At 34.3% G+C, this 26,516-nt stretch overlaps 1 protein-coding gene across 10 annotated transcripts in view; it reads right to left on the bottom strand.

Moving 5' to 3' along the window:
* The window catches only part of Thoc2 (THO complex subunit 2), a 123,453-nt gene that overhangs the window by 42,934 nt on the left and 54,003 nt on the right, over window positions 1-26,516 (bottom strand). For all 10 annotated transcript variants that reach the window (XM_078034308.1, XM_078034311.1, XM_021722374.3 and 7 more), the window contains 7 exons: window positions 23,544-23,636; window positions 20,486-20,641; window positions 19,137-19,309; window positions 17,728-17,923; window positions 4,984-5,025; window positions 4,427-4,557; window positions 4,223-4,324 (listed from right to left, as the gene is read on the bottom strand). In XM_078034308.1, the coding sequence (XP_077890434.1) occupies window positions 4,223-4,324; window positions 4,427-4,557; window positions 4,984-5,025; window positions 17,728-17,923; window positions 19,137-19,309; window positions 20,486-20,641; window positions 23,544-23,636 (893 nt within the window). The remainder of the gene's footprint in view (window positions 1-4,222; window positions 4,325-4,426; window positions 4,558-4,983; window positions 5,026-17,727; window positions 17,924-19,136; window positions 19,310-20,485; window positions 20,642-23,543; window positions 23,637-26,516) is intronic.

Below are 26,516 nucleotides of genomic sequence, written 5' to 3'. Positions count from 1 at the left end.
ATTACCCATCATGTTGACAGCTTTGTTATATCATGGGGTTAGGGGACTGGACAATAGTTCTTTCCCAAATATCCAATATGGATCCATGTAAACAACTGCATTTATCATATACTCTATTGTAGTAGTTAGGTTAGGGTGTCTCCCAGAGGATATCAAATGTGTAACATTTATAAAATACACATTTCCATTTTATACTAATAATCTAATAAGCAGTAAAATTTTTAATGTACTCTATAAGTATATAAAATTCTTTTTATAGAATGTCATAATCATTTTTAGATTTAGAAGTGCTCATTTATAAGCTTAGAGATTAAAATATCAAATTTGGTATAATGCAATCAAATGCCTCATGCCATCTGGCTCAGTGACCCTAAAGAAGTAATAGTCAATGTTATACTCCTTGATATGAATGTTCTCTGCTTTTCTATTCAAGTTAAACAATTTTAAAAAAATTAAATTCTACTTCTTTCCTTCCTCTCTATTTCTTCTTCTGCTTGGAAGTCTTTTACCAACATTCTGTAAACTTATATCAATAAAATTTTTACAGCTCAAAACAATTATTACACCAAAACTTAAATACTTCTGATGAAAATTTTACACAATAAATTAGAAACTTGAGAGACTTTTCACAAAATGATTATATGTGAAAGGAAAGAAGTTTTTCCTTAAAAGAATTTTACATTGTGAATTTGGTATATAAATTAGGGACTGTGATCATTCTAAAAATAACAAATGATATAATCATCTCAAGAATCTTATGACAAAACAAACCCAATAATTAAAATGATTTCATCATTGGCCATTTTCTTTTCCCATTTTCCACTGCCCAGTTTCTTGCTCCTGCTTCCAGAAAAGAGAACAGTAGTTTTAAACTTTGGCTATATTCTATTCCAGCTTCAAACTTACTACCACCTGTCTCCACCTATTTGCCAAGGCTAACCCTTCCCTACTTTTAATTCCACTCCCTTCTGCCTCCACTATGGGGAGAAGAGGGCAAACAAACAGAAATTAAAATGAATATTTACTTGATTATGCCTTACCCTCAAGCTACCATGGTATCTGGCACATAAAATATAATCAATAAGCACTTGTAGAATGAATTATTAAATGCCCTACAGCAAGTTCATGTTTTAAGCAATATTCAAACCTTGTGAGATTCTACAAGTAGGGGCTGGGGATGTGGCTCAAGTGGTAGCGCACTCGCCTGGCATGCATGAGGCACTGGGTTCGATCCTCAGCACCACATAAAAATAAAATAAATATATTGTGTCCACCTAAAAAAACTAAAAAGTAAATATTTTTTAAAAAGAAATTTTACAAGTAATAATTAATATTGTCCACTCTCAGTGTAAAAAGTTCAAACAATATCAAACTCATAATGTTCAAGCCTGGTTTACAGTTCCAATTTACAAATGCAATAATCCAAGTGTATTAAAAACTCTGCATATTTTTCTATGATAAATTATATTTTTATTCATCAATTAATTAATTCATATTAATGCCTAGTATGACATACAAAATGCTAAGTATCAGGAATACAAAGATGAATAACAGTTCCTGCTTTCGAGCTTGATATAGAGGGAAACAGATTTAAATCCATGTTTTAAATTTCTATAGTCTTAAAATTTTTCAGAACAGTACTTATATTCTATCAATAATATAAAAAGTGAGAATAAGGGATGGGGTTATAGCTCAGTAGTAGAGCACTTGCCTAGTGTGTGTGAGGTACTGGATTCAATCCTCAGCATCACATAAAAACAAACAAATAAAATAAAGGTACTGGGCTGGGGTTGTGGCTCAGTGGTACAGCACTTGCCTAGCATGTGTGAGGCACTATATTAGATCCTCAGCACCACATAAAAATAAAGGTATTGTGTTCACCTACAACTTAAAAATATATTTTTAAAAAGATGTGGTATTCCATCTACAAGTAAAAATATTTTTTTAAAGTGAGGATAATATATTTGTATTGCCTTGTGCATACATAAAATTATCTGGAAAGATAAATAAGAAACTAAACCTGAACTGTTAAATAAATAGACAGATAGATAAATAAATGAAAAGAAGGAAGGAAAGGAGGAAGGAACTAAACACTGATTACTACCCCTGCCCCTTGGGGAGTAACTGAATGAAAGGAGAATAGGATAAGAGACCTTTTATGGCATAACTTTTTTACTTTTTTAAATTGTTATATATCTATGGGGCAAAACGGGATGTTTTGATCTATTTATGCACAATAGAAAGATTCCATCAAGCTAACTAACATTCCATCACCCCACCAAGTTTTCTTTGAGTGTGTGCACATGCATGTGTGTGTATGGTGCTAATACTAAAAAATATATTCTTTTTGCAATTTTGAAATAAACATTATCATCAGCTGTGGTCACCATGCAGTTCAAGAGATCACTAAAACTTATTCCTCCAATCTAACTGAAATTTTATATTCTTTGATCAACATCTCCCCTTTCTCCATGCCTTCCCTCACCCCCACAGCTTCTGGCAGACTTTTTACTATACAGCTTTTAAAAAGAAAGAAATTGTATTCAAGGCAACATGGATGAAACTGGAGGACATTATAAGTGAAACAAGCCAGGCACAGAAAGACACTCACTATACGATCTCACTTACATGTAAACTCTATATACCTCTTTAGATTTAAGATATATATGAACATATCAACTTTAAAGAGATAATTTTTTTAAAAAAAGAAAACAATCATAGCAATGTACTTAAGTGATATGCTAGCATTATTTGCCTAAGGAATAGTGATGGCACAAATAAAAGACAATCGATGAATTTGGGTAGTATGTGCTAGGGAAAGTTTCAGAGAAGTGACACTGGAGCTCCTCTCCAAGAATGAATCACCAATGGAGAAGGGAAAGGGAGATAAGGGAAAAACCTGTACAAATATAGGAAACAAAAATATATGCAAAGGAAGTAAAGCTAAGGAGACCATGATACATTTAGGAAATACATTTAGGCTCAGTACAGCTCGAGGTAGAATCTCTTACCTCACCATGTCATAAAGCTTGACATACAACCTGCAGGCAATGGTCAGTAGGCAAAGGATTTTGAAGTAAAAGAATAATATAAGGCACTGTAATACTCCAGATCAAAGAACCAAGGTTATAGTGGTAGAGAGAGTAAATGAAATGAATTCAAGGAATTTAATAATATTTAATATTATTAAAGAATCTAATAAAGCACTTAGTTCAGTGCCTAGCACACATAGTAACAGCTCCATAAATATTAACTTTTCTTAACTGAGAAACTGTACCTGGAGAACTTTAAAGATCAGAACTCTTTCAGGAAAGCCAGGCCTAATAACTCGAATAAGAACTTGCCCAGGCAAAATAATTCACTATTTTGTCTATCCTCCCATAGCATTTCATACATAATATAAAAGAGCACCTATTAAACCATACTGTGACTCTGCATAGCTCCCAGCAGACTGTGACTAAAGACACTATCATTGAGCAAGGACATCATCACTGCATACTATTAAATCTAGTTAAACTAAAGAGTGTACAACTTTTAATTAGAATGGCCATACCACCGCATGAATTTACAAATGGAACAACAATTGATAATACTGCCTTGCTGAAAACACATACAAATACAGCAAGTGTATTTAGTATCTAAAGTGATACTAATCAGAAGTATATAAGCTTTATAATTAAACTTCAAGTAGTCTACCAAGAAGTAGAATTAACATTACTCTTACGTTTTTAATGACATAAAATAAAAGCACACAAATAAAAGAAATTTCTTGAAAGTTGGCTCCCTATGGAGATAGGAAGGTCTAATTCAATTATGCAGAACTAACAGATAAAACATCTTTATTAGAATAACTATCAGTGGAAGAAATTCTTAGAACTTTGACTACCTTGCATAAACCATCAACTGTATTATGCAAATTAAAGAAAAGCCACAGCAGGCTGTCATTTTTTAAAAGAACTCATCCTATAATATGATGCATTTAGAGAATTTTTATTAGATTTTATACATAGACAACTATGAAAACAATAACTTGGTAGTTAAAATGAGCTAAAAAAAAATCACAAAAATTCATATTCCATCTACAGTATAAATCAGCTATTCCTTTAGCAAATATTTATGTGCTTTCTCAAAACTGAGGTGCTGACATAAGCTACCTTAAACAAAGTAAATTAAATCCAGATATAGTTTAGATTAATATGAAGAAAAATAAATTAAAACTTACTTCATGATATATTTGGCTCTGTCTATTGTTTGAGCTTTAACTTTTACTAAAAGTGGGTGACTGTTATAAGTTTCATTCTTCCACTGGCCATACAGATGATATCTTAAAAAATGATGAGATGAAGAATTAGGAAAAGTTAAATACTTGGAGGTTAATACACTAGAATTACTAGTAGTTAAAAATACAAAAATAATGTGTATTTACCTATGCTGATAGGGAAATGTTTTAAACATCCCCCATAGTTCCTCAGACATACAAGCATTGCAGTCCATCAAAGAAAGAGATGGAAGTAGTACCTGGTCAGTAATGCTAAGCAAACAGCTAAGGATAACTTCCTAAGAAGAAAGGAGGAAAAAAAAAAACTATATCAATAAGAGGTCCATACCAATCCAGCTTCAAAATAATTTTTTGAAGAAATTACCATTTCTTGATTTCATAACACAATATCTAATTCCCCACCCTATCACTGTCCTTACTTGTTTTTCTCCATCCAAGATAGCAAATGGGGTGAGAGAAGGAAAGGGAGAGCAAGGGAATGAGGGACTTTTATCTCTCTCCCTTTCTCAACATGTTAATCTTCAAAGGAAAGGGATATTATTCTTAAAAAGGTAACTTTGTACAGTTGCCAAAAGCTGTACTCAGTATGTAAAGCATAAAATAATTATTTACACAGATGATTAAAGCTTATTCACAGTAAAATTTGCAATATGCTATACCTAAACAAACATTGGACACATTATTGGATTGTTCCAATCTCTTACCGTTTTCTCTTTATCTTCTTGTTTGCTTCCATCAGACTGAAACTAAAATTTAAAAAAAAATTAATAAAATACAAAGGTTGAAATTATGCAGTCACAATGTAGTTTCTAATTTGAAAAAAAATTAACTTACACATATAGCAAATTGTTTTTACCTTTTACACACTTGAAAATTCTAAATATAGCCTATTAAAAATTAACATTCTTAAATTTTATCTATATTTCTAACCTCCAAATCATTCTTGGCACATGAATCTTAAGTTTTATAAGCCAATTCTTTTCTCAACCTCCTTATTATAAACCAAAGCATCCTAAAATTGATGAAAGTATATAAAACCAAATATTAAAAAATTACAGCCCGTACAATCATTTAGTTATAATGCATTTGCATTTTCTACCCGTATTTCCTCTACAGAATTAGTTTAAAAAAATCAAACAATGACGCAACAAAAACACAAAAAGAAAATTAAACACGAAGAAATTTAAAGCTATGTTTTAATTCATGGCTACCAAAGTACTCGCTGAAAAATCAGCCCAATATTAAAAACATTGCTGATAAAGACAAAACCATTAGCTAACTTGGACTCACTGAATAAAAAACAACTTAAGTTCCTGTTATATCATAATTTGCAGATAGTCCCCTAAAGTGATATGACTGACAATGTTGACTACTCATTCAAAATGAAGCAGTAAATGGTACTTATGAGTGTTTTTTAGGGGTAAAGGGTTGGAGGAATGCGTGTAGAGGCCAAAAGGACAACTAAAGAACCTAAGGACAATCTAGATTTCTGGAAAGGATTTTAGTTCAATAGCAAGTGCAAGAAAGATAAAAGCTAGTATGTACCTAACAAAGTTCTTATTTTCTTGGTAAATAAGCATATTTTGTGTATGTATATGTTTTTGTACTTAAGCAGTTCAGTGAATGCTAACTACAGTGAAGTCTAAATACTACATTTTCACTTAACACTAGTTTGGGACCTACCATGTCTCCTTTATGGGAAAATGAATACAAACACTTCATTTTAAATTGGCAGGTCAAAAAGGTTACCCCTCACAGAAACAATTAAGTCAGCATATATCCTGTTCCCAAATAAGGAACTGGGTTACAGAGAAATGGCCTGGTAAAAACAAATTTAGATAGATGTTTTGTGTTGTTTTGTTTCAAGTATGGAGATTGTAATTGTGGTGGCATACTACATATACACTTGGAAACACAAATGAGGGTATGCCATAATTGGAAAAATTAAGTTTACAGTCTATTATGTTAAAGTTAAGCTAACCCTTTCCTAGAATACATACTATGATTCAAACAAACCTTAAACAGCTACATATAGTTTTTACCATAGAAATAAAACATTTTCTTCATTAGTAAGCTAGCCTAATTCTCTTACTAGGTAATTCATATGAGTTTATAACATCTATGTGTCAATTCTCTGGATTTCATAAGCAGGAAATTTTGAAAAAGAAACAGGGAAATAAAGTCATCTAGAAGAGCAGTAAGACATCTTCCTATGAAAGTTAATAAGAGCAAGAATGAACAAAAATAATTCAAGAGGTAAAAGCAAATAAAAGCAATTTTCTTTTGTTTGGTAAGAAGATAAATGAATTCCACTCCCTTGATGCTTTCTTTTTCTTTAAGCTTACTTTGCTTTTTAATTCAGAGTAATGTAAGATTCTCCTTTCACATAATATAATACTACAATTTTTACTGAATGCCAGGCTAAATAATGGGAGGGAGGCAAAAGAGAGGGAGTAAAAAGAAATATTTATTTATCCATTTACTAAGTGCCAGACATGAAAATTTAAAGTTGAACAGGACAAAACCCCTATATTTGAAAAGCTAACGTCACTATAAGATCAAAACTATAAGTAGTGATTTAATTTTTATGTCTGAATAAGACAGAACACTCACAAATATGTCTAGAGAGGCTATCAGCTCAATGGCCGAAAACAAGTTCCAACATCACCCTATAAAGACAGAACAGCTGGTTGGGCTGCACAGCAGTACTGGGCACAAAAAAAAAAAAAAAAAAAAAAAAAAATCACATAGATCATCCATCAAGAGGGAGGCTTTGGGAGAGTTAAGGAATAAAGGGAAAAGTTATAGATATAACTACATAAATTACATTTTTATTACTAACAATCTATTTTTTAGTACTTCTAATCCATGAACATCTCAAATACTACTTGTGATTATACTTAATCTCAGAAGAGAAAATAAAAAATACTTCAGGCCTATGACTAGATTGGACCTGAAGCTAAATTATGGCACCATTTTCACCATGCTTATTCTTCTCATTCTTATTAACTACCATTTATTGAGTATCCACTAGGTGTCATGTACTATGCTAAAAACTTCATATTTATGTATTACAACTACATTGTGAGGAAAACCTTTGCTAGGAAGAATCCAAATAAGACCTATAAAATAATTTAGAAAATGGGAAATATAATCCACAAATAAAAGTTACAGGAACATGAGCTTAACAAGCTTGTGTAAGAGATTATCAATCACCTTTCAGTTTTTGGTTCACAATTTTGCTTTTAACTCTTAAGACTTTATTAATGCTTAGAAATACACAATAATGTTGATAGTACATCATCTAAAGGTACTAATTGAAGTATTATCTTCTACCACATTTCATTTTTGGTCAATACAAATCTATATTATGATTCTAAACAATGATAACATGGTTATGTACACAGAGGATGATCATATGTGCTGGCTCTTACATTTTATTCCAGTATAAGAGCACAACATTTCAATAGAAAGAGTTGTGGTTTAGACAATAAATTACATGGTTTCCCTACCTATCACATTGGTAGAATTCAAATTGTAGTAAACAACTTTGTAAGAGTGATTTAAATATTAAAATATACCCAGAAATCCCTGCCATACAGCTCTATTTAATTTCACAAAATTGACCACCCAAAAGTAGAGCATTTTCAGTGTCCTTCATGAATGTGCTATATTTAAACGATTCTCTTTATTTAAAAATTGCTCTGGGGGCTGAGGATGTGGCTCAAGCGGTAGTGCGCTCGCCTGGCATGCGTGCGGCCTGGGTTCGATTCTCAGCACCACATACAAACAAAGATGTTGTGTCTGCCGATAACTAAAAAATAAATATTAAAAAATTTCTCTCTCTCTCTCATTCTCTCTCTCCCTCTCTCACTCTCTCTTTAAAAAAATATTTTTAAAAAATTGCTCTGTAAATCTAATTTGAAGGAAAATTAAGGTTTCTACATTGAATTTGTTTAAAGTAACATGCCGCTGTATTTTAGTTTCAATTCCCCAAAAACAAACCTTATTCTAGTGTAAGCACTACTTACTTATAAAACAGCCTTTAAAGTACCACCAGTAGGAAACTATCTATCTGTGTGGGTAAATGCAGTTCAATCCCATGTGAAGACTTTGAGAGTCTGTGTAGAAATCCATCACAGGATTATTCCAACAGAGAGCAAGGCAGTTAATAGACCAACTCTCATATTTCACAGGTTGAAAGTTGGGGAAGAGGAGAAAGATGTTAGCTCTCTGATAATTCAATCCTGCACTGCATGGCTCCCAGGACCAGGCTCACAGGTACCATCAATTGAAAATTGGAATGGCAGACATTGGAATAATAAGGAACTGACATATAAACTGAAGAAATGCAGGTAGAATTTGACAGCTTTCTCCAATGTCCTACATACAAAAATGGCCAAACCTCCACTAGGTGAGCATTAACAGAAATGTTTTCACATGTTACCTCACCTTTTCACACTTTGTTTTCTGAAAATAAATCTCAAAATTAATCTCAGAGAAAAAATTCAAAGTATTTGGGTAAAGGGACAGGGATTGAATAAATTGTCTACAACATGCATTTGGTCCACAATAAAATGTCTATTTTTCTTTCTTGTATAAAATGTGCTTTTTGCTGGGCATGGTGGTGCACACACCTGTAATCCCAGCTACTTGGGAGACTGAAACAAGAGGACCCAAAATTTGAAGCCAACCTGAGCAACCTAGTAAGACCCTGTCTCAAAATTTAAACGGGCGAATGGACTTTGTTGGGGATGTAGCAGAGTGGTAGACAACTTGCCCAACATGCATGAGGTCCCGGGAGGGAAGGAAGGAGGGGGGGAGGGGGGAAGGAGGAAGAAAGACACACATCAGAGCATATTGTATTCCTTAGCAGGGTCTCACAACAGGAGGCAGGAGGGAGAGAAGGAGGAGCCTGAGAAGCATAAGTCAAGTACATAGGCACCGGGGTCATTAGACCGAGACCTGGGCTGGGTTGTAGCTCAGTGGTGGAACGCTTGCCTCACATGCCTGAGGGCCTGGATTTGATACTCAGCACCACATAAAAATAAAGATATTGTGTCCATCTACAACTAAGAAAAAAAAAGACTGAGACCTAAAATACAGGACTGTAATATGCACCCGTAATACTAAAAGCGTATCTACAACAGTTCTTTGTATCTAGTACATCAAGTCATGCTACCAAGAAAAATTACAAGTCATATTGAAATATGAAATCAAACACAGTTGGAAAAGACAAATTGAAGAAAATCTGAAGCATTAGAACCAGACTCAGATATGGCAGGGATGTTAAAAAACAGCTTTAATTGATATGCTAAGAGATGAAGTAAAAAGCATGCAAGCTCAGATAGGCAATGTAAGCAGAGAGATGGAAATCCTATTAAAGAACCAAAAGAAAGAAATGCTACAGATCAAAAACACTAACAAAGGGCTGGGGCTGGGGCTCAACAGTAGTGCACTTGCCTGGCATATGTGAGGCACTGGGCTCATTCTCAGCACCATGTACAAATAAATAAAGGTCTATCAACAACTAAAAATATATTTTAAAAAAACACTAACAACCAGGCATGGTGGTGAATACCTATAGTCCCAGCACTCAGGTGGAAGAATCACTTGAGTCCAGGCATTGAAGAACAGCCTGAGCAATGTAGTAAGACCTCCATCTGGGGAAAGGAGCACTGTCACACAGTAAAGAATGCCTCTGAAAGCTGGGGTTGGTGGCTCACACCTGAAATCTCAGCAACTCAGGAGACTGAAGCAGAAGGATCACAAGTCTGAGGCCAATCTCAGCAGTTTAGCAAGGCCCTAAGCAACTAAACAAGACCTTGTCTCAAAATACAAAGGTTTGAAAAATCAAAGATAAAGAAAATTCCTGAAAGAAGCCAGAGAGAATATGTTACCCTTAAAAAACAAAAGTAAGCATTATATCAGATTCCTCCTCAGACAACATGTAAGCAAAAAGTAAATGAAGTAAAATATTTAAAAGTATTGAGGAACAAAAACACACCAACTTAGAATTCTAGACCTGTTTAATTACCCCTCAAAAGTGAAGGAGACAGGGACTGGGGATGTGGCTCAAGCAGCAGCGTGCTCGCCTGGCATGTGCAGGGCGCCGGGTTCGATCTCAGCACCACATAAAAATAAAGATGTTGTGTCCACTAAAAAATAAATATTAAAAATATCTCTCTCTCTCTCTCTCTCTCTCTCTCTCTCTCTCTCTCTCTTAAAAAAAAAGTGAAGGAGACAAAGACTTTCTCAGAGAAATAAAATCTCAGGGAATTTGTTGCCCTTAGACCTGCCTTGAAAGAAATGCTAAAGAAGTTCTTTACAGAGGAGAAAAATTATATAAATCAGTACTCGGATCCACACAAAGAAAAGAAGAAAAAAAAGAACAAAGACAAAGGAGTAGAAATAAGTAAAGATAAAATAAAAACCTTCCAGGCATGGGGGTGTGTACCTATAATCTCAGCAATTTGAGAGACTGAGACAGGAAGATAGCAAGCTTAAGGCAAGCATCAGCAACTTGGCAAGACCCGGTCTCAAAATTAAAAGTAAAAAGGACCGCTCAGCCTGGGTTCAATCCCCAGTACCCACCTTGAAGCCCCCCCCCAATACCCTTTATTTTTTCTTAGGTGATCTAACAGATTACTGCTCAAAATAACAACAACAACAATGCATTTCATTATACATAATTATGGTGTTCTCCCTAACCTTGGGCCCAAAATGATGGAGTCAGCCAAACACTGACTAAACCCTGAAACTCTGAGCCCCAAATAAACTTCTCCTTTAAGTTGGTCTTGCTGGGTATTTTGATCACAGCAATGTAAAGCTGACTAACACAGTGGGTAAATGGATAAATATGCTGTGGTACATTCAAACATACTACAGGGACACAGCCACCTCAATGTTTACAGCAGCACAATTCACAATAGCTAAACTGGGGAGCCAACCTAAATGCCCTTCAGTAGATGAATGGATAAAAAAAAATGTGGCATATTTACACAATGGAATTTTACTCAGCATTTAAAGAGAATAAAATCATGGCATCTGCAGGTAAATGGATGGTGTTGGAGAAGATAATGCTAAGTGAAGTTAGCCAACCCCCAAAAAACAAATGATGAATGTTTTCTCTGATATAAGGAGGCTGGCTCATAGTGGGGTAGGGAGGTGGGCAGGGGAGGAATAGATGAATTCTAGATAAAGAAGAGGGTGGGAGGGAAAGGGAGGGGCAGGGGATTAGCAAGGGCAGTGGAATGTGGTGGACATCATTATCCAAATTACATGTATGAAGACTTGAATAGCATGTCAACATACATTATATATAAACAGAGATATGAAAAATTTGTGGTATATATGTGTAATAAGAATTGTAATACAGGCCAGGGCTGTGGCTCATTGGTTGAGCACTTGCCTCACATGTGTGAGGCACTGGGTTCAATCCTCTGCACCACATACAAAAAATAAATAAAATAAAATAAAGATACTGTATTCATCTACAACTAAAAAAATATTTAAAAAAAAAAGAATTGTAATGCAAAAAAAAAGTGCATGTATAAAGGCATGAGTTGGCGGGAACATACTCTATATACAAAGATATGAAAAAATGTACTCTATGTAATAAGAATTGTAATGCATTCCGCTGTCATGTATTTAAAATCAATAAAACTTAAAAAAAAGGTTTAGAAATATAAAAAAGAAAAGGCATACTATTTGCATATAATATATACCCATCCTCCCATATAATTTAAATAACATCTAAATACTTAACATATTGAATACAACATGAACACTATGTAAATAGTTGTTATACTGTTATTATTTAGGGAATAATAACAAGACAAGAAAGTACATATTTAGTACAAACACTTTTTTATTTTCTAATTTTTTAATTCTACTTTGTTATATATGACAGCAGAATGCATTACAATTCATATATACTTATAGAGCATATTTTTCATATCTCTGGTTATACACAAAATAGTCATACCATTGCATATCTCCATACATGTACTTAGGGTAATGATGTCCACCTCATTCCACCATCTTTCCTACTCCCATGCCCCCTCCCTCTCCTTTGCTCTATTCTAGAGTTCAGCTAATCCTCCCTGCCTCCATCTCCATTATGAATCAGTATCCTTCTAACAGAAAACATTTTTCATTTGTTTTTTGGGGGGGATCGGCTAACTTCACTTAGCATTGTCTTCCCCAATTCCATCCATTTACCTGCAAATGCCATGATTTTCTTTTCTTTTAATGCTGAATAGTATTCCATTGTGTGTGTGTGTGTGTGTGGTGTGTATGTGTGTGCGTGCGTGTGTGTGTGTGTGTGTGTGTGTGTGCGTGCGTGTGTGTGTGTGTGTATCACATTTTCTTTGCCCATTCATCTACTGAAAGGCATCTAGGTTGGTTCCACAGTTTAGCTATTGTGAATTGTGCTGCTATAAACATTGATGTGGCTGTGTCCATGTAGTATGCTGTTTTTAAGTCCTCTAGGTATAGACTGAGGAGTGGAATGGCTAGGTCAAATGGTGGTTCCATTCCCAGGTTTCCAAGGATTCTCCATATTGCTTTCCATACTGGCTGCACCAATTTGCAATCCTGCCAGCAATGTTTGAGTGTGCCCTTTTTCCCCCCACATCCTTGCCATTTGTTTGTATCCTTAATAGCTGCCATTCTGACTGGAGTGAGATGATATCTTAGAGTAGTTTTGATTTGCATTTCTCTAATTGCTAGAGATGTTGAACATTATTTCATATATTTGTTGATTGATTGTATATCTTCTTCTGAGAAGGTCTGTTCAGGTCCTTGGTCCATTTACTGACTGGATTGTTTATTTTTTTGGTGTTAAGATTTTTTAGTTCTTTATATATTCTAGAGATTAGTGCTCTATCTAATGTGCATGTGGTAAAAATTTGGTCCCAAACTGCAGGCTCTCTATATTCACCTCACTGATCATTTCTTTTGCTGAGAAGAAACTTTTTAGTTTGACTCCATCCCATTTATTGATTCTTGATTTTAACTCTTGCACTATAGGAGTCTTATTAAGGAAGTCCCAGGTGGGGTGCCAAAATTTGTATCCAAAAGCTAAATCCCTGTCCCCACTACCAATTTAATAACGAGAACAAGGTTTTGAGGAAAAGGAAAAAGAAGGTTTATTGCTTTGCTAGCAAAGGAGAAACACAGGGGACTCTGGTCTCAAAGGCTGTGACTCTGCTGATCAGGAAGGACAGGGGGGTTTTAAAAAATTTTTCAAGGGTTACATTCCAGTAGGGGGTCCCAGGGATCACTGATGAGTATGCTAGTATTCACTTGTTATTTTGGGAGATATTCACTTCCCAGATCCTCAGCAGGATCCTCTTTCCTGTAGTGGGTGTGTTCAAGGGAAGTTAACTAGGGGAATCAAAGATAACACCATCTCCCTAATCTTGTTAGGGAGGGAGAGAGGGGAGAAGAGAGAAAAAAAACATTTTTTATAAATAAACCTTACAGCAATGAGGGCTACATTCAGAAGGTGAAGGGACCTCACTTTTACTTTTCAAATATTTTATATCTTGGTTGAATTATCAGATGCAAACCCACAGACAAAAGGCTGCCAGTATATGACATTCTGGAAATGGCAAAACTACAAAGATAGCAAAAAGGGCAATGTCTTACAGGGCTTAGAAGTCAAAAGGGAGGGATGGATAGGCAAAATACAAAAGGTCTTTAAGGCAGTGAAAATACTCTTTAAGATACTATAACAGTGGATGTCATTATACATTTGTTTAAATCCCCAGAATGTACAACTGAACTACAGATGTGTCGGTGTAGTTTCATCACTTTTAACAGTGAGGGACACTGATAACAAGGAGGCTATAAATATGTGAGAAAACAGGGTACATGAGAAACCTCTGTACCTTCAATTTTGCACCTAAAACTGCCCTTAAAAATATACTTTAAAAAGTGCTATGAAAAACATTTGAATATGTCAGATGGGCATGTCAAAGCTGTGGTCTACAAAGAAAGAAAATGTTAATGGTTGCAAAATTAACAAGTCTATAAAATCACCACCACCACCTTTAAATCTGAAAAAGACCAAAACTGGTTAACATATCAGAACAATTTGATCTTTGGACTCCATCATAAACATCACCAAGGTACTTGCTAGAAATAAAAATTTTCAGGTCCCATCTCAGATCCTGATGAATGTGAGCGAAACACTATACCAGAAAGTCCTATATTATATACCTCAAAATTAAGAAAGATATATGTACCTAATCAGAGAAATAGATGATTGCAAATTACTATTGTTAAGTAATAACTGGTAAAAGCCACTTTTAAAACATTCATAAGCAACCCCAAGCTATAAATGAGACTTGTTAAAGAAGTTTAACTACGAATGCATAATTTGAAAGTAAGGCAACATTCACCCTTTAGAAGCAATTTTATGTGTTGGTCATAGTGAAATACATTTTTGTGCAAAATGAACCAACATTGTCACTCAGATCACTGGAAAGATTCACTTTTCCTACCACAACCCTGGTAATGACAAAAGAAGGATTTCTTCTTACACTAGCCCTGGTGGTCAAAATAGATATATTTTTCTCCTCCTTTCTACCAAGAACAGAATAGAATGGAATGAGGTAAGGAAACAGGCACAAATGGGACAGTATGGAGAAAAGGAGGAGCACAGCAAAGGTAAAGGGGGGGAGGCAAGTATGACAGCTCTAACAATTTGTATATCTTCATATCAATAGTGTATATGTTTATATTTATTTCCACAAGTTGGATTTAGGCTTCCTGCTTTAAGTTTATGACGCTTATAGTCAAAGAATTTCAGAACAAGAGATATGAACATTAAGATTTTCAACTAAGGGTATGAGGTTGAGTAGCTCAATGGTAGAGGACTTGCCTAGCCATGTGTGAGGCACTGGGCTCAATCCTCAACACCACATAAAAATGAATAATAAAAGGTTAAAAAAGATTTTCAATTAAAAAGAACAGCATTAGTAAGGTGATAGTATAATGAGAAACCGGCTATTTACAGTCTCAAAGTATTATCTCACAAGAAATATATTAACAACAAAGGGAAAAACAATAAGTGCATAATAGAGAAACCTGGCTGCAAAGATCTTCAAAGTTAACACCAGTACAGAAACAAATTGACTTCACATGCTTCCTGATATGATGCACTGAGAAAGATCTAACATTTGTTTTTGAAGCACATACTAATTTAAAATCACTCATCCTTTTTCAGACTATAAGGATCAAGATGGTGAAAAATTGTTATACTTCCTTTTCATATGACTGTATTACACAGTAAATGATGTGTGATTATATTTAACTACTTAACAGATTTCTTTACAATACCTTTTCACAGTGTAAATTTGTGAGCATTAAAAAAATCTACTAGCCAAAAATTAAAAGCCAAGTCAAGTTGGACCTAGTGGCCCACACCTCTACTCCCAGCTACTCAGGAAGGCTGAAGCAGAGGATAGTGAGTTCGTAGCAAGTCTCTACAAACAATAACAAAAAAGTTAACAGCCAAGTCAAATATTTCAGGTGTCAATGGATTAATATATCACAGCTGTTAATCTTTCTATACACCGTTCCTGTTATCCAAAATTGAAATCAGATACAATTACCAAACAACAGAGAAATCTATATTTGTGCCTATAACAATTTCTAGATCTTCTTTTGGGTGTTTTGTTTTACAACTGAAAAGAAAGAATTTTTTTTTTAGCTTCAAGTCCTTGAGTTGGGCAAAGTTTTCTTAAGGTATAAAACATATTTTTAAATTGGAATTAACCAAAATTATATTTTTCCTTTTCAAAAGAAAACAAGATAAAAAGGGAAACCAGACTGAAGAAAAAAAAGTTCAAAATCACATATCTGATAAAGACCTTATACGCATACCACAATATACAAAGAACTCTTAGAACTCAGAAATAAAAGGACAACACAATTTAAAAACGGGCAAGTAACATACACTTTGCTAAAGATTATTACAAATGACAAATACGCTCATGAAATGATGCTCAACATCACTAGTCATGAGATGAAGATTAGAAGCAACAATGAGATACCACAACATACTCACTAGAATGACTGAAATTTAAGAGAGTGACAATACCAAGTAGTGGTAAGGAAGTCTCAGACAATTGCTTCCATGTATGCAAAATGGTATAGACACTTTGAAACAGTTTGAACAGTTTGGCAATTTCTTATGAAGTTAAACATAAACTTACTGACGTGACCCAGCAATCCCACCCCTGGTGACACAAAAATAAGTACCTCCCAAAATACTTGTACACGATTCAAAGCAGCTTTATAAAAGCCCCCAACTAGTAACAACCTAAAATCCCATCAAATGGTGAATGGATAAGCTCTGGTATGTCTATATAATGAAGTATTATTCAGCAAAAGGAACTAATGTCATATGCAACATCTTGGATGAATTTCAAAAGTATTAAGTGGAAGAAATCACATACAACTTCATTCATATGAAGTTCTAGGAAAAGCAAAAATATAGTGGGCAGGAAGCCTATCAGAGGTTGCCACGAACCAGCAATGTAAAGAGGAAACTGAAGGATAATGAAAATAAAGGAAGTAAGAGGAAACTTTCTAGATAATGAAAATATTTCACAGATTATTCTGGTGATGGTGGTGATAAACATACAACTGTATACATTTGACAAAACTCTTTGATCTATAAATTAAGATTGAAGAAACTAACTATATGTAAATTTTACCTCAAAGTGGATTTTAAAAGTTTAAAAAAAAACAGCATAAAGTCATGCCTGGGGTGGTGACTTAAAGAGCATACAAAGGAGACCTTGAGTTGCTGGTACTATTCTATTTCTTGGCTTGGGTGTTAGACACGTGTGTGAGAGTTTGGGAAAGGTCACTGAGCTATTTAGTTATTATGTGTGTTTTTTTGTATATGTTTTATTTTAATAAAAAAGTTATTTAAAAAAATTAAGGGGCGAAGAGCATAGCTCAGCAGTACAACATATGCTTAGCATGTGTGAAGCCATGAGCTCAATCTCCAACATGAAAAAATAAGTTAAAAAAATAAATAAAACAATGTGTCCTCAACAGTCTGATATTGAAAGGGCTTCATAAAAATAACAGTAATGATTCAAAACTCTAGTCAAGAAAAAGAGTAGAAGACAAGGGAAAAGAATACAAAGTAATCATTACAAGGGGATTCAAAAGGCGGCCATTTGTCAAAAGCTATTTGGAGGCACAGAGAGAGGAAGGAGGTTTGAATAATAATTTAGCTAGATTTTTTACACAGATACATGTCTGGTTAGGACACAAAGGACTTACCACAAACCTCAATAACCTTTTCTTAAATTAGGTTTACTTTATTTTTGTTCCTAGAAATGTTCGTAAATACAAATATATTCCAAACATTTTCATTCCAACATTTAGTTTTCTACCAGGAAGAAAAAAATCTTACTAACCTCCTTCATAAATGACTTGCCTATGCGCACCACTTTTGCAAATAAAATGGGATCGTGAGAAAGGTGGGGACCGAGGTAACAGAACATATTGAATACATCTCTCCTCAAATCTTCAAAAGTTTCTGCCTGCTTTGGTGCTTTCTTGTTTTGCAAAGCATTAACAGGTGAGCCTTTAGCACCTTTAGGAACGCCAACTCTTTAAAAAGAAGAGAAAAATTATAAATATATATACACACAATATCTGCCATTTTAAGTTAAAATGATCATCTAAGTAAGTGAATCTTTCCTTGCTCACATTTTCTTTCTGTATTTTAATCATGCCTAACTTTATTATACCAAATGATTCTTAACTGTAGAAAAACAAAAATAATATTAAGAATAAAATTAGAGTTCAGAGGAGAATGGTTCAAATTAACACCTTAAAAACAGAAATCAGAGAAAGACAAATCAAGTAATATTTAACTTACATCAAATGAAACTGTTTTAAATTAAACCTGGCCAGTATAAAGAATTTGGATATGAGAATGGAGAACAAAGTAGGAACACCTCAGATATAAAACTGAAACCAAAAAAGAATATAGATATAACAATACTAATTCATATCAATAAAACATACCCCAAACTAGGCCCCACTACCTAGGACTGAGTAAGGAGGAGGATATGGTACAGAAGGTTAGCTGCATAATAAGAGAATATCATAATAAAAAGGACAGCATGCCCAGAGTTCTCATCTTCTGAGTAGATGTACCACTATGGCGTCACAGAGGGTCACTCTATAAGAAAAAACCTTCACGGTCCATGGCCCAGGTGGCACTGAAGGCAGCAGCCAGTAGCTACGCATCAGTCTCAATGTTGAAACTTTTGAGGAAGGCTCTGATCTACAGGGTTAAAACCAGCACTGCTACTAATGCTGCTAAGTACCCTGCAAGTAAAGACTAGAGGACTGTGGCATAGTAACTAGGGATGATGAGAGTGGCTAGACTAGTAAATTTCCCAAATAGCAGCCTATATGCCAAGATTGGAGATAAAGCAAGCGGAGTGGCAAAGTCCTCACTCAGAGCCATTCAACCCAGGACAAATGCATATTCCGCTACATAAAACTTCAGAAATTCTCTGCCTCTCAAGAAAAGAAGAAAAGTTAATGGATAATGAAGTTTTCACTCTACAGAGCAAACCCAACCCACAAGTTTAACCTATACTTTTCATACTGCATTGCAGCACACATTCTAGAACCCCTGAACTAGATATTAGAAGTAACTCATTAACATATATCAGACTCATCACTCTGAATAGTTCATATCTATTGAGAAAATGTACTAAAATATATGCTTGGTTTGAGAAGACAATATAAATACACGGATATTTTTGGTAGTCCTAAACTATTTCTACCTGAATGATTAGTTACATACCTTCTGTAAAGAGGCTCAATAGTGATATGGATTAGCTTGCAAATAGCAAGGGCTATTAGTTTATGTGAAGCTGCATAGTACGGAGGCATCTGATCCATAATGTTCTGTGCATGCTGCCAATCGCCAATCTTTAATAAGGCTTCCAACAAACCAAGTTTTTGGTTGTCAGGCGGCTAAAAAATGAATAGGCACAACAAAGATGCTTAGAATATAGACATCGAGCCAGGTATGGGGGTGCAAGCCTGTAATCCCAGCAACTCAGAAGACTAAGCAGGAGGATCGTAAATTCAAGGTCAACAACTGAGACACTGTTTCAAAATTAAAAATAAAAAGTGATGGGGATGTAGCTCAGTGGTAGAGTCCGCCTGGGCTCCCTCTCCATTGCCAGGGGAAAAAAAAAAAAAAGAAGGGGACAGGGAAGAAAACCAGGATCTGCTTTTCTATTTAGCAAACACAGGCATTACAGTTTATAAACTTAAAATTTAGTTCTACGTAATGTTATATTGTGCCACAGGGAGCTAGAATTCATTTATCTTTGAGAATCCCTTTACGATCTGAGAGGCATTAATATATAAGCATTACAATTTGTGATTTTACATGAAATACATTTTGAAATTTTTTAAAGAGCATCCTCTTTTGGGAAGATGCCATTCAGATTTTTTGTTTTGATTGATTCTTTTCAGTTATATATAATTTAAGTATACATTTTGACATAATCACAAAAGCATGGAATACAAATTGCCCTAATTCAGTCCCAAGTACTTCCCCCTCCCCCATCTTCCCTCTCCCTCATCCCCTCCCTCTACTGTTCTTTCTGCAATATATAGTATTTTTTTTCAATGTATGTCTTGTGGGTATACTTGATGTTGGGATTCACTGTGATATATTCATGTACGTGAATACAAAAGTTTGGACAGATTCATTCCACAGTTCTTCCCTTTTCCCATCCTTCCTTCCTCCACCTTAATCCCCTTCACATCTACTCATCTTTCCTCCATCTTGAAATTCCCTCTCCCTTTCATTTTCCTCTGACTTAAAAAAACATTTCTACAAAATAATTATCTCAAAAATCAAGTTTTAGAATGACCAAAATTAAGAAATCATGCTTACATAACTTGATTAACTATTATAAGTTAAATTTTATAATTCTAAATGAACAATGCTAGTCCTTTTTTTACTAGAATAAAATCATATTCTGGGGCTGCAGTTGTGGCTCAAGCAGTAGAGCACTTGCCTAGCATGTGTGAGGAACTGGGTTCCATCCTCAGCACCACATAAAAATAAATAAATAAAATAAAGGTATTGTGTCCATCTAAAACTAAAAAAAGTTTTTTTAAAAAATTATATACCTTATCTACTTTGTCCTCTTCTTTTTCCTTTTCTTTCTCTCGCTCATCAATTTTTTCAGAAGACAACACAACCATCGTAAGTTTTCTAACGATTTGCTTAGCTTCCACAATTTCTCGTTTGTGTTCATCCATAATGCAATTATCAGCTGGAAGAAGCTAAAAATGGTTCATTAGAATTTCATAAAACAGCTAATAAAAACTATTTGCTCACATAAAAAGCAAACAATATCTAGTCTCAAAATAAATATGTAAATTTTTTGATAAATTTGATAAAAAATGTAAATAAGTAGTCTACTTATTTGTGACTGTGATTTCCTATCTAAGTTTCACTCAATTCTTGAGTTTAACAATAAATGCAAGCAAAGTGTACCTTTTAGCTACATGAATTTTATACTTTAAAATCTTTTATACTTTAAAATCAGGTAGCATTTCAAAGTTCCAAACCTTCTATCTGGTAAAGGTCCTAAATTACTACTACAACAGTGATTCTTACCATTAAATTTACTAGTTTACCCCCCAAAAAATAAGGATCTTCTCCATTAAAAATATAACATTTGGGGCTGGGGTTGTGGCTCAGTGGTAGAGCACTTGCCTAGCACTTGCAAGGCGCTGGGTTTGATCCCCAGCACCAAATAAAAATAAATGAAGTATTGTGTCCAAATATCAAAATACGTGTGTGTATACACACACACACACACACACACACACACACACACACACAACATTTTCTTTTTTAAAGATCAAACTCCAAATTAAGTACTGTATATAGATCAAATTTGGGAGAAGTGAGCTACTGTTGAATCTTTAAATGAAAATTATCAAGTACAAAAATTAATGATTAGACCTTTTTCCTTTTCTTCCCTTTGGTACTGGGGATTAAACTTAGGGTCTCACAACACACACTAGGCAAGTGCTATATCATTGGGCTATATCCCCAGCTCTTGTTTTTCATTTTCTAAGAATTTTTTTGACCTAAGTCACAAACTAGTTTGTAAATTTTTGCAAAGAGAAATTGTGTAGATCAAATCTCCATTATGAAAAAGGTTCAGGTAATCTGAAGTACAGCCACACTGTATGAGTGGAAGACAGTAATGTAAACATTAAATATAATAACTCCAACAAAGAAAAATACAATCAACAAATTATTACTTAATAGTTTCTGGCAGGTACCTATGATGAGCTACAAGAGAAGTACTACTACCCCCCAGGAATATATGATCTAATTTAATAACTAAGACTAATGCAAAGTAAACAATAAAAGGCGAAATATTAAATATTGTAGACTCCATCCTGTTATTTGGAAAAAGGGAGAGAGAAAAGTCATTATGGAATGGTGGAAAGAGGAAATCAAAGACTTTCTCTCATTCTGTGTGGCAAACACATCCTTATTGCTTCACTTATATGCCTAGCCTATATTCTTCTCTCTTACCTGGACTACAGCAACTGCCTCTAAAGGGCAAACTATATGCTTCTTATAGTTATCTCAATTACTAGTTTTCTATTTTGAGAACATGTTTTTGAGTATAATATAAAGTTAGAACTATTTTGTCTTCCTAGTGAACACAATTTTATTATGATGAAGTGATCCTTTTATCTTTTTTTAACCAGAAAGTCTCTTTTTTCTAACAATAATAATTTCTCTGATTTATTTTTCTCACTCTTTTACTTTCAATACTTTTTTATTGTTGGGTTTTGGCTGTGTCTCACATAAACAATAAACTGGTTTTTAGATCCTATTCTGACAACCTTTGCCATCTTAACAGAAACACTTGGTCTGCTTGAATTTATTGTGAAACAAATTAGTACTAAATCATCATTTTAAATCTTCCATTTGTTATACCAGACTACTATATATCCTCAAATTCTCTCTTTTCTGGCCAATTTTTCATTCTCGGTTTGTAAATCATTTCTCTTTAAATTCTAAATAATTTTAAATAAAGGTATTGTGTCCATCCAAGAGAAAAATCCAAACTCCTGGCTCGGTGCACTAAAAGCCCTTCTTATAGTTTAGGCCCTTCCTATAGTTCTCTATCCTCAATCCTTGTACATTACACCCCTAGGCTCCAACCACTCTCTCTAAGCTTCCTAAAGGATCACTTGCCTTTATACTCAGTTAATTCTACCTATAGAGCTTGTTACCTTTTAAACCTGATCAACTCCTACTCATCTATCAAGATTTTAGTTCAACATCACTAGTTTGGAAGAGTCTTCCAGCACTACCCTGCAACACACAAAGTGATCCCACAGCATTTTGTGAATATCTCCAATAGAGTACTTAATACACAATGCAAATTTTTTTATCTTCCTTGCTAGACTATGACTGTTTCCAAGGTAGAAACCAACTTTTACTACACATCATAGCCACAGTATACAAAAATGGGAAAGGAAGTTTATAAAGATACTTCAAAGTCAGGAAAAATGATGTTAGCTTTGGACTAAATTAAGTCCATAAATATCCTAATGCAAAACCTAATAAAACAATTTTTACACTGCAAACCTGGCTTTGTCTAAACTAGAGGTCTTCTATCACAATCACAGACTCTTCTAAATCTTGGATCCAGCAATAAAAGCACAATAGTAGTCACTTATTACACAGTAAAATGATAGGAAGAGTATTTTTTAAAATACTAAAAAGAAAAATAGACTAATGGAGTTCCTCATTTGTCTTGAATGCCTAAGATTAAAGCACTGCAGATAGAAGAAAGACGTACCTAGATAATTTCACATTTCCCATAATCTGTATCTAGTAGAAAAACCTAAAATCACATTGGGTCAGAACTTTGCCTTTTTCACCATGATATACAACTTGATGATGATTTAAAGAACTGAAACTTCATATCCAACCTTGATTTTTATAGACCATATAATTTCCATTGTTGGCCAAATAATTAAATGCACCACTTTATATAGTACATGCAAAGCAAAAATGTATTAGGGATTCAAAAAAAGACAACTTGCAATCCTAGAACCAAACTTGGAAGTGCTACATGGCTGCCTACTCCTCTTCCCCACCCCTGGGATGGACAACCAAATATTCTTAGCAGCCCACTTGACTTACATGTACATAAAGATCATCTAAATCAATAAGATTAAATTGCAGAAGTACTGCTGCAACTCTGTATAAAGATGATGGAGTCTCCCCATTTGGTTCCTTAAAAAACAAAAGAAAAGTTTCTACTCAGTATATAAAGCACAACAATTAAAATCAGATTTTTTATTAACCAATAATAAAAACAATTAGATTGAATAATTCAAGAATATACTTCATTGCTCTTCCTTAGCATACCAAACACTGAATTTAGGACAAAGATTATTTTGTCAGCATCCCTTTTCACATTCCAACATCTGATGAACAAAAGGGAAAACAGTTTCAAAAATAGACACCTTTTACAATGCATGCTAATATTTAAATAAAATCTAACAAGTGAGATTTTTATACTGCATAATATTTTGTCTGCATTTCTGTTTACACATACGTTTTCATAAATTGCTTTTTCAAGTAGTTCTCTCAGTAGACATGCAGATAGATAAGGCCGACAAACTTGGAAGTGCATCAGTATTTGATTTGCAATTTCCCCTTACACTTTTATTTCTTGGGTTATATATTAAGTGTAGCTGCTTTCCCACTGACTTCCCCTTTAAAACAAGTATCTACACAAATTACAGATGGATAAGTTACAGAATGGCAAAGTCAATTTCAGGCCAGCCGTGAGTCCCCTACAGAGAAACACAAGGATCTTGGAATGGTGCCCATTTTTTAAGATAATTTTTAAACTGCTAGGATCAGAGGAATAAAAAAGTGTAGTCAGAATAATAGGCAATACTGTAAATAAAATATAAATGAAAAGCAAAGAGTAACAACACACTATCCTATTATGCTACTCAGTAATGAACAGAAAACCTCTGTAGCTAAGACTCCTTCCATAGTTGTGATGGGTACTGTGAATATAAAATATGAAAATAACCAAACTAATACACTCCATTTAAAGAAGGCATTGTTACACTTTATTTTTTAAGACAGATAAGATAATCTTTGATTTAACAATAGTGTCCTGGTTTCAAAATGATTATTTAGTATCAAACATTTTATTTTTTTAGAGAGAGAGAGAGAATATGAGAGAATGAGAATGAATTTTAATATTTATTTTTTTAGTTTTCAGCAGACACAACATCTTTGTATGTGGTGCTGAGGATCAAATCCGGGCTGCACGCATGCCAGGCGAGCATGCTACCGCTTGAGCCACATCCCCAGCCCACAAACATTTTTTAATAAAAACAAATGGTGGTCAGGATATCAAAACAAACTCACAAAAACTTACTGACAACTTCCCCTCTACTACCTGACTTGAAAGCACAAGTACCACTTTAACTATTCTCTTTATCCTTGTTTATTAAACAAATTACCACAAGAAATCACAGACTCAGAGGTCAAATATCAACTCCCATACTCTGATCCCTATATTATTCCACACAATCCCAATTCTGTCCTATTTCACTTTTCCACATTCTTAAAATACTTCCATGGAATCCTCTGAAATTCATGATCACAACTCAGCAAAACACCCTATATTCTGACCTCTCCTCTAAATGTTCCCTCTACCTTGATGCTTGAATAGAGAGCTTGGCTCACTCTGAGAACACCAATGGCATAGTAACCCTCATACTATCAAGCCTGGGTTAATGTAGGAGCATTATTCCCATATTTCCAGCCAGTTCTCCCTCCATCCTCCCTAAAGCCTTTTCAGCTTTGAATTCCATATCACTCACTACCCTTCATTATAGCTATAATCTAATTTCATTCTATTGTAGTTAGAAGATACTTTGTGTGATTTCAATTAAGTATCGTTTTGGTCGGGTGTTGTGGCATACACTTGTAATCCCAGTGGCTCAGGAGGCTGAGGTAGGAGGCTCACAAGTTCAAAGCAAGTCTCAGCAACTTAGCAAAGCTCTGTCTCAAATTAAAATATAAAAAGAGCTGGGATTGGGGCTCAGTAGTTATGCACTCCTGGGCTCAAATCCCAGTAGCCACCCCCCCCAAAAAAAAAGACTTGTTTTGTAATCTGATATATGGTCTATGCTGGAGAAGATCCCATGTACGTTGAGAAAAATATATTCTGTTGTTGAGCATTCTATACATGTCTATCAGACCTTATTAGCTTATTGTTCAAATCCTTTATTTCCTTACTTTTGTCTAGTTGTCTTAACCATGAATGAAAGCAGGATATAGAAGTGTCCTATGATGATAACTTTCCTCCAATTCTATCAATGTTTTCTTCATATACTCAGGAGACCTGGTATTCAGTACATATATGTTTATACAACTATTATATCTTCATGATATGTTGTCCATTTTATCTATAAAGTCCTTCATTATCTTATAAATATTTTTGCCTTGAAGTCTGTTTTGTCTGATATTAATCAATTCATCCCAGCTTTTTTCTCAATACTGCTTACATGGAATATCTTTTTCAATACTTTCACTTTCAAATTTTGTATCTTTTTGCTATAAACTGAGTTTCTTACAGAAAACACATTGCTGGATCACACATTCTGCCAAATTCTGCTTTATATAAAACTATTTGAAACTATTTAAAGTGAGTTTTGATCTATTTACATTTAAAATAATTACTGATAAGCACAAACTTCTGGTATTTTCCTATTTATTTTCATACTTTTTTGTTCCTCATTTCCTCCATTACTGTCCTCTCTCATGTTTGATTGCATTGTGAGTATGTGCCATTTTTATTCCTTCTTTTCCTTTTCGGTTTTTTCCCCTTAGTGATTACCTTGGATATTGCAATTAATATTTAAACTCAGAACAATCTAGTTTGAATAAATACCAACTTAGCTTCAATGGTATTTTAAAAAGTCTATACATATACATCTCTCCCTCCCTCCTTCCCTCTTTAAATTGCTAGTCACAAATCACATCTTCATACAGTATGCCACTTACCAGATCAATAATTATTGTTTTATGTCTTTTTAAAAATCATACAGGGAAAAAAGAGGAGTTATAACCAAACATATAATA

This window comes from Ictidomys tridecemlineatus, chromosome X, assembly GCF_052094955.1.
Source record: "Ictidomys tridecemlineatus isolate mIctTri1 chromosome X, mIctTri1.hap1, whole genome shotgun sequence".
Classification (NCBI taxonomy): Eukaryota; Metazoa; Chordata; class Mammalia; order Rodentia; family Sciuridae; genus Ictidomys; species Ictidomys tridecemlineatus.
This window is presented reverse-complemented; position numbering and strand designations above follow the sequence as displayed.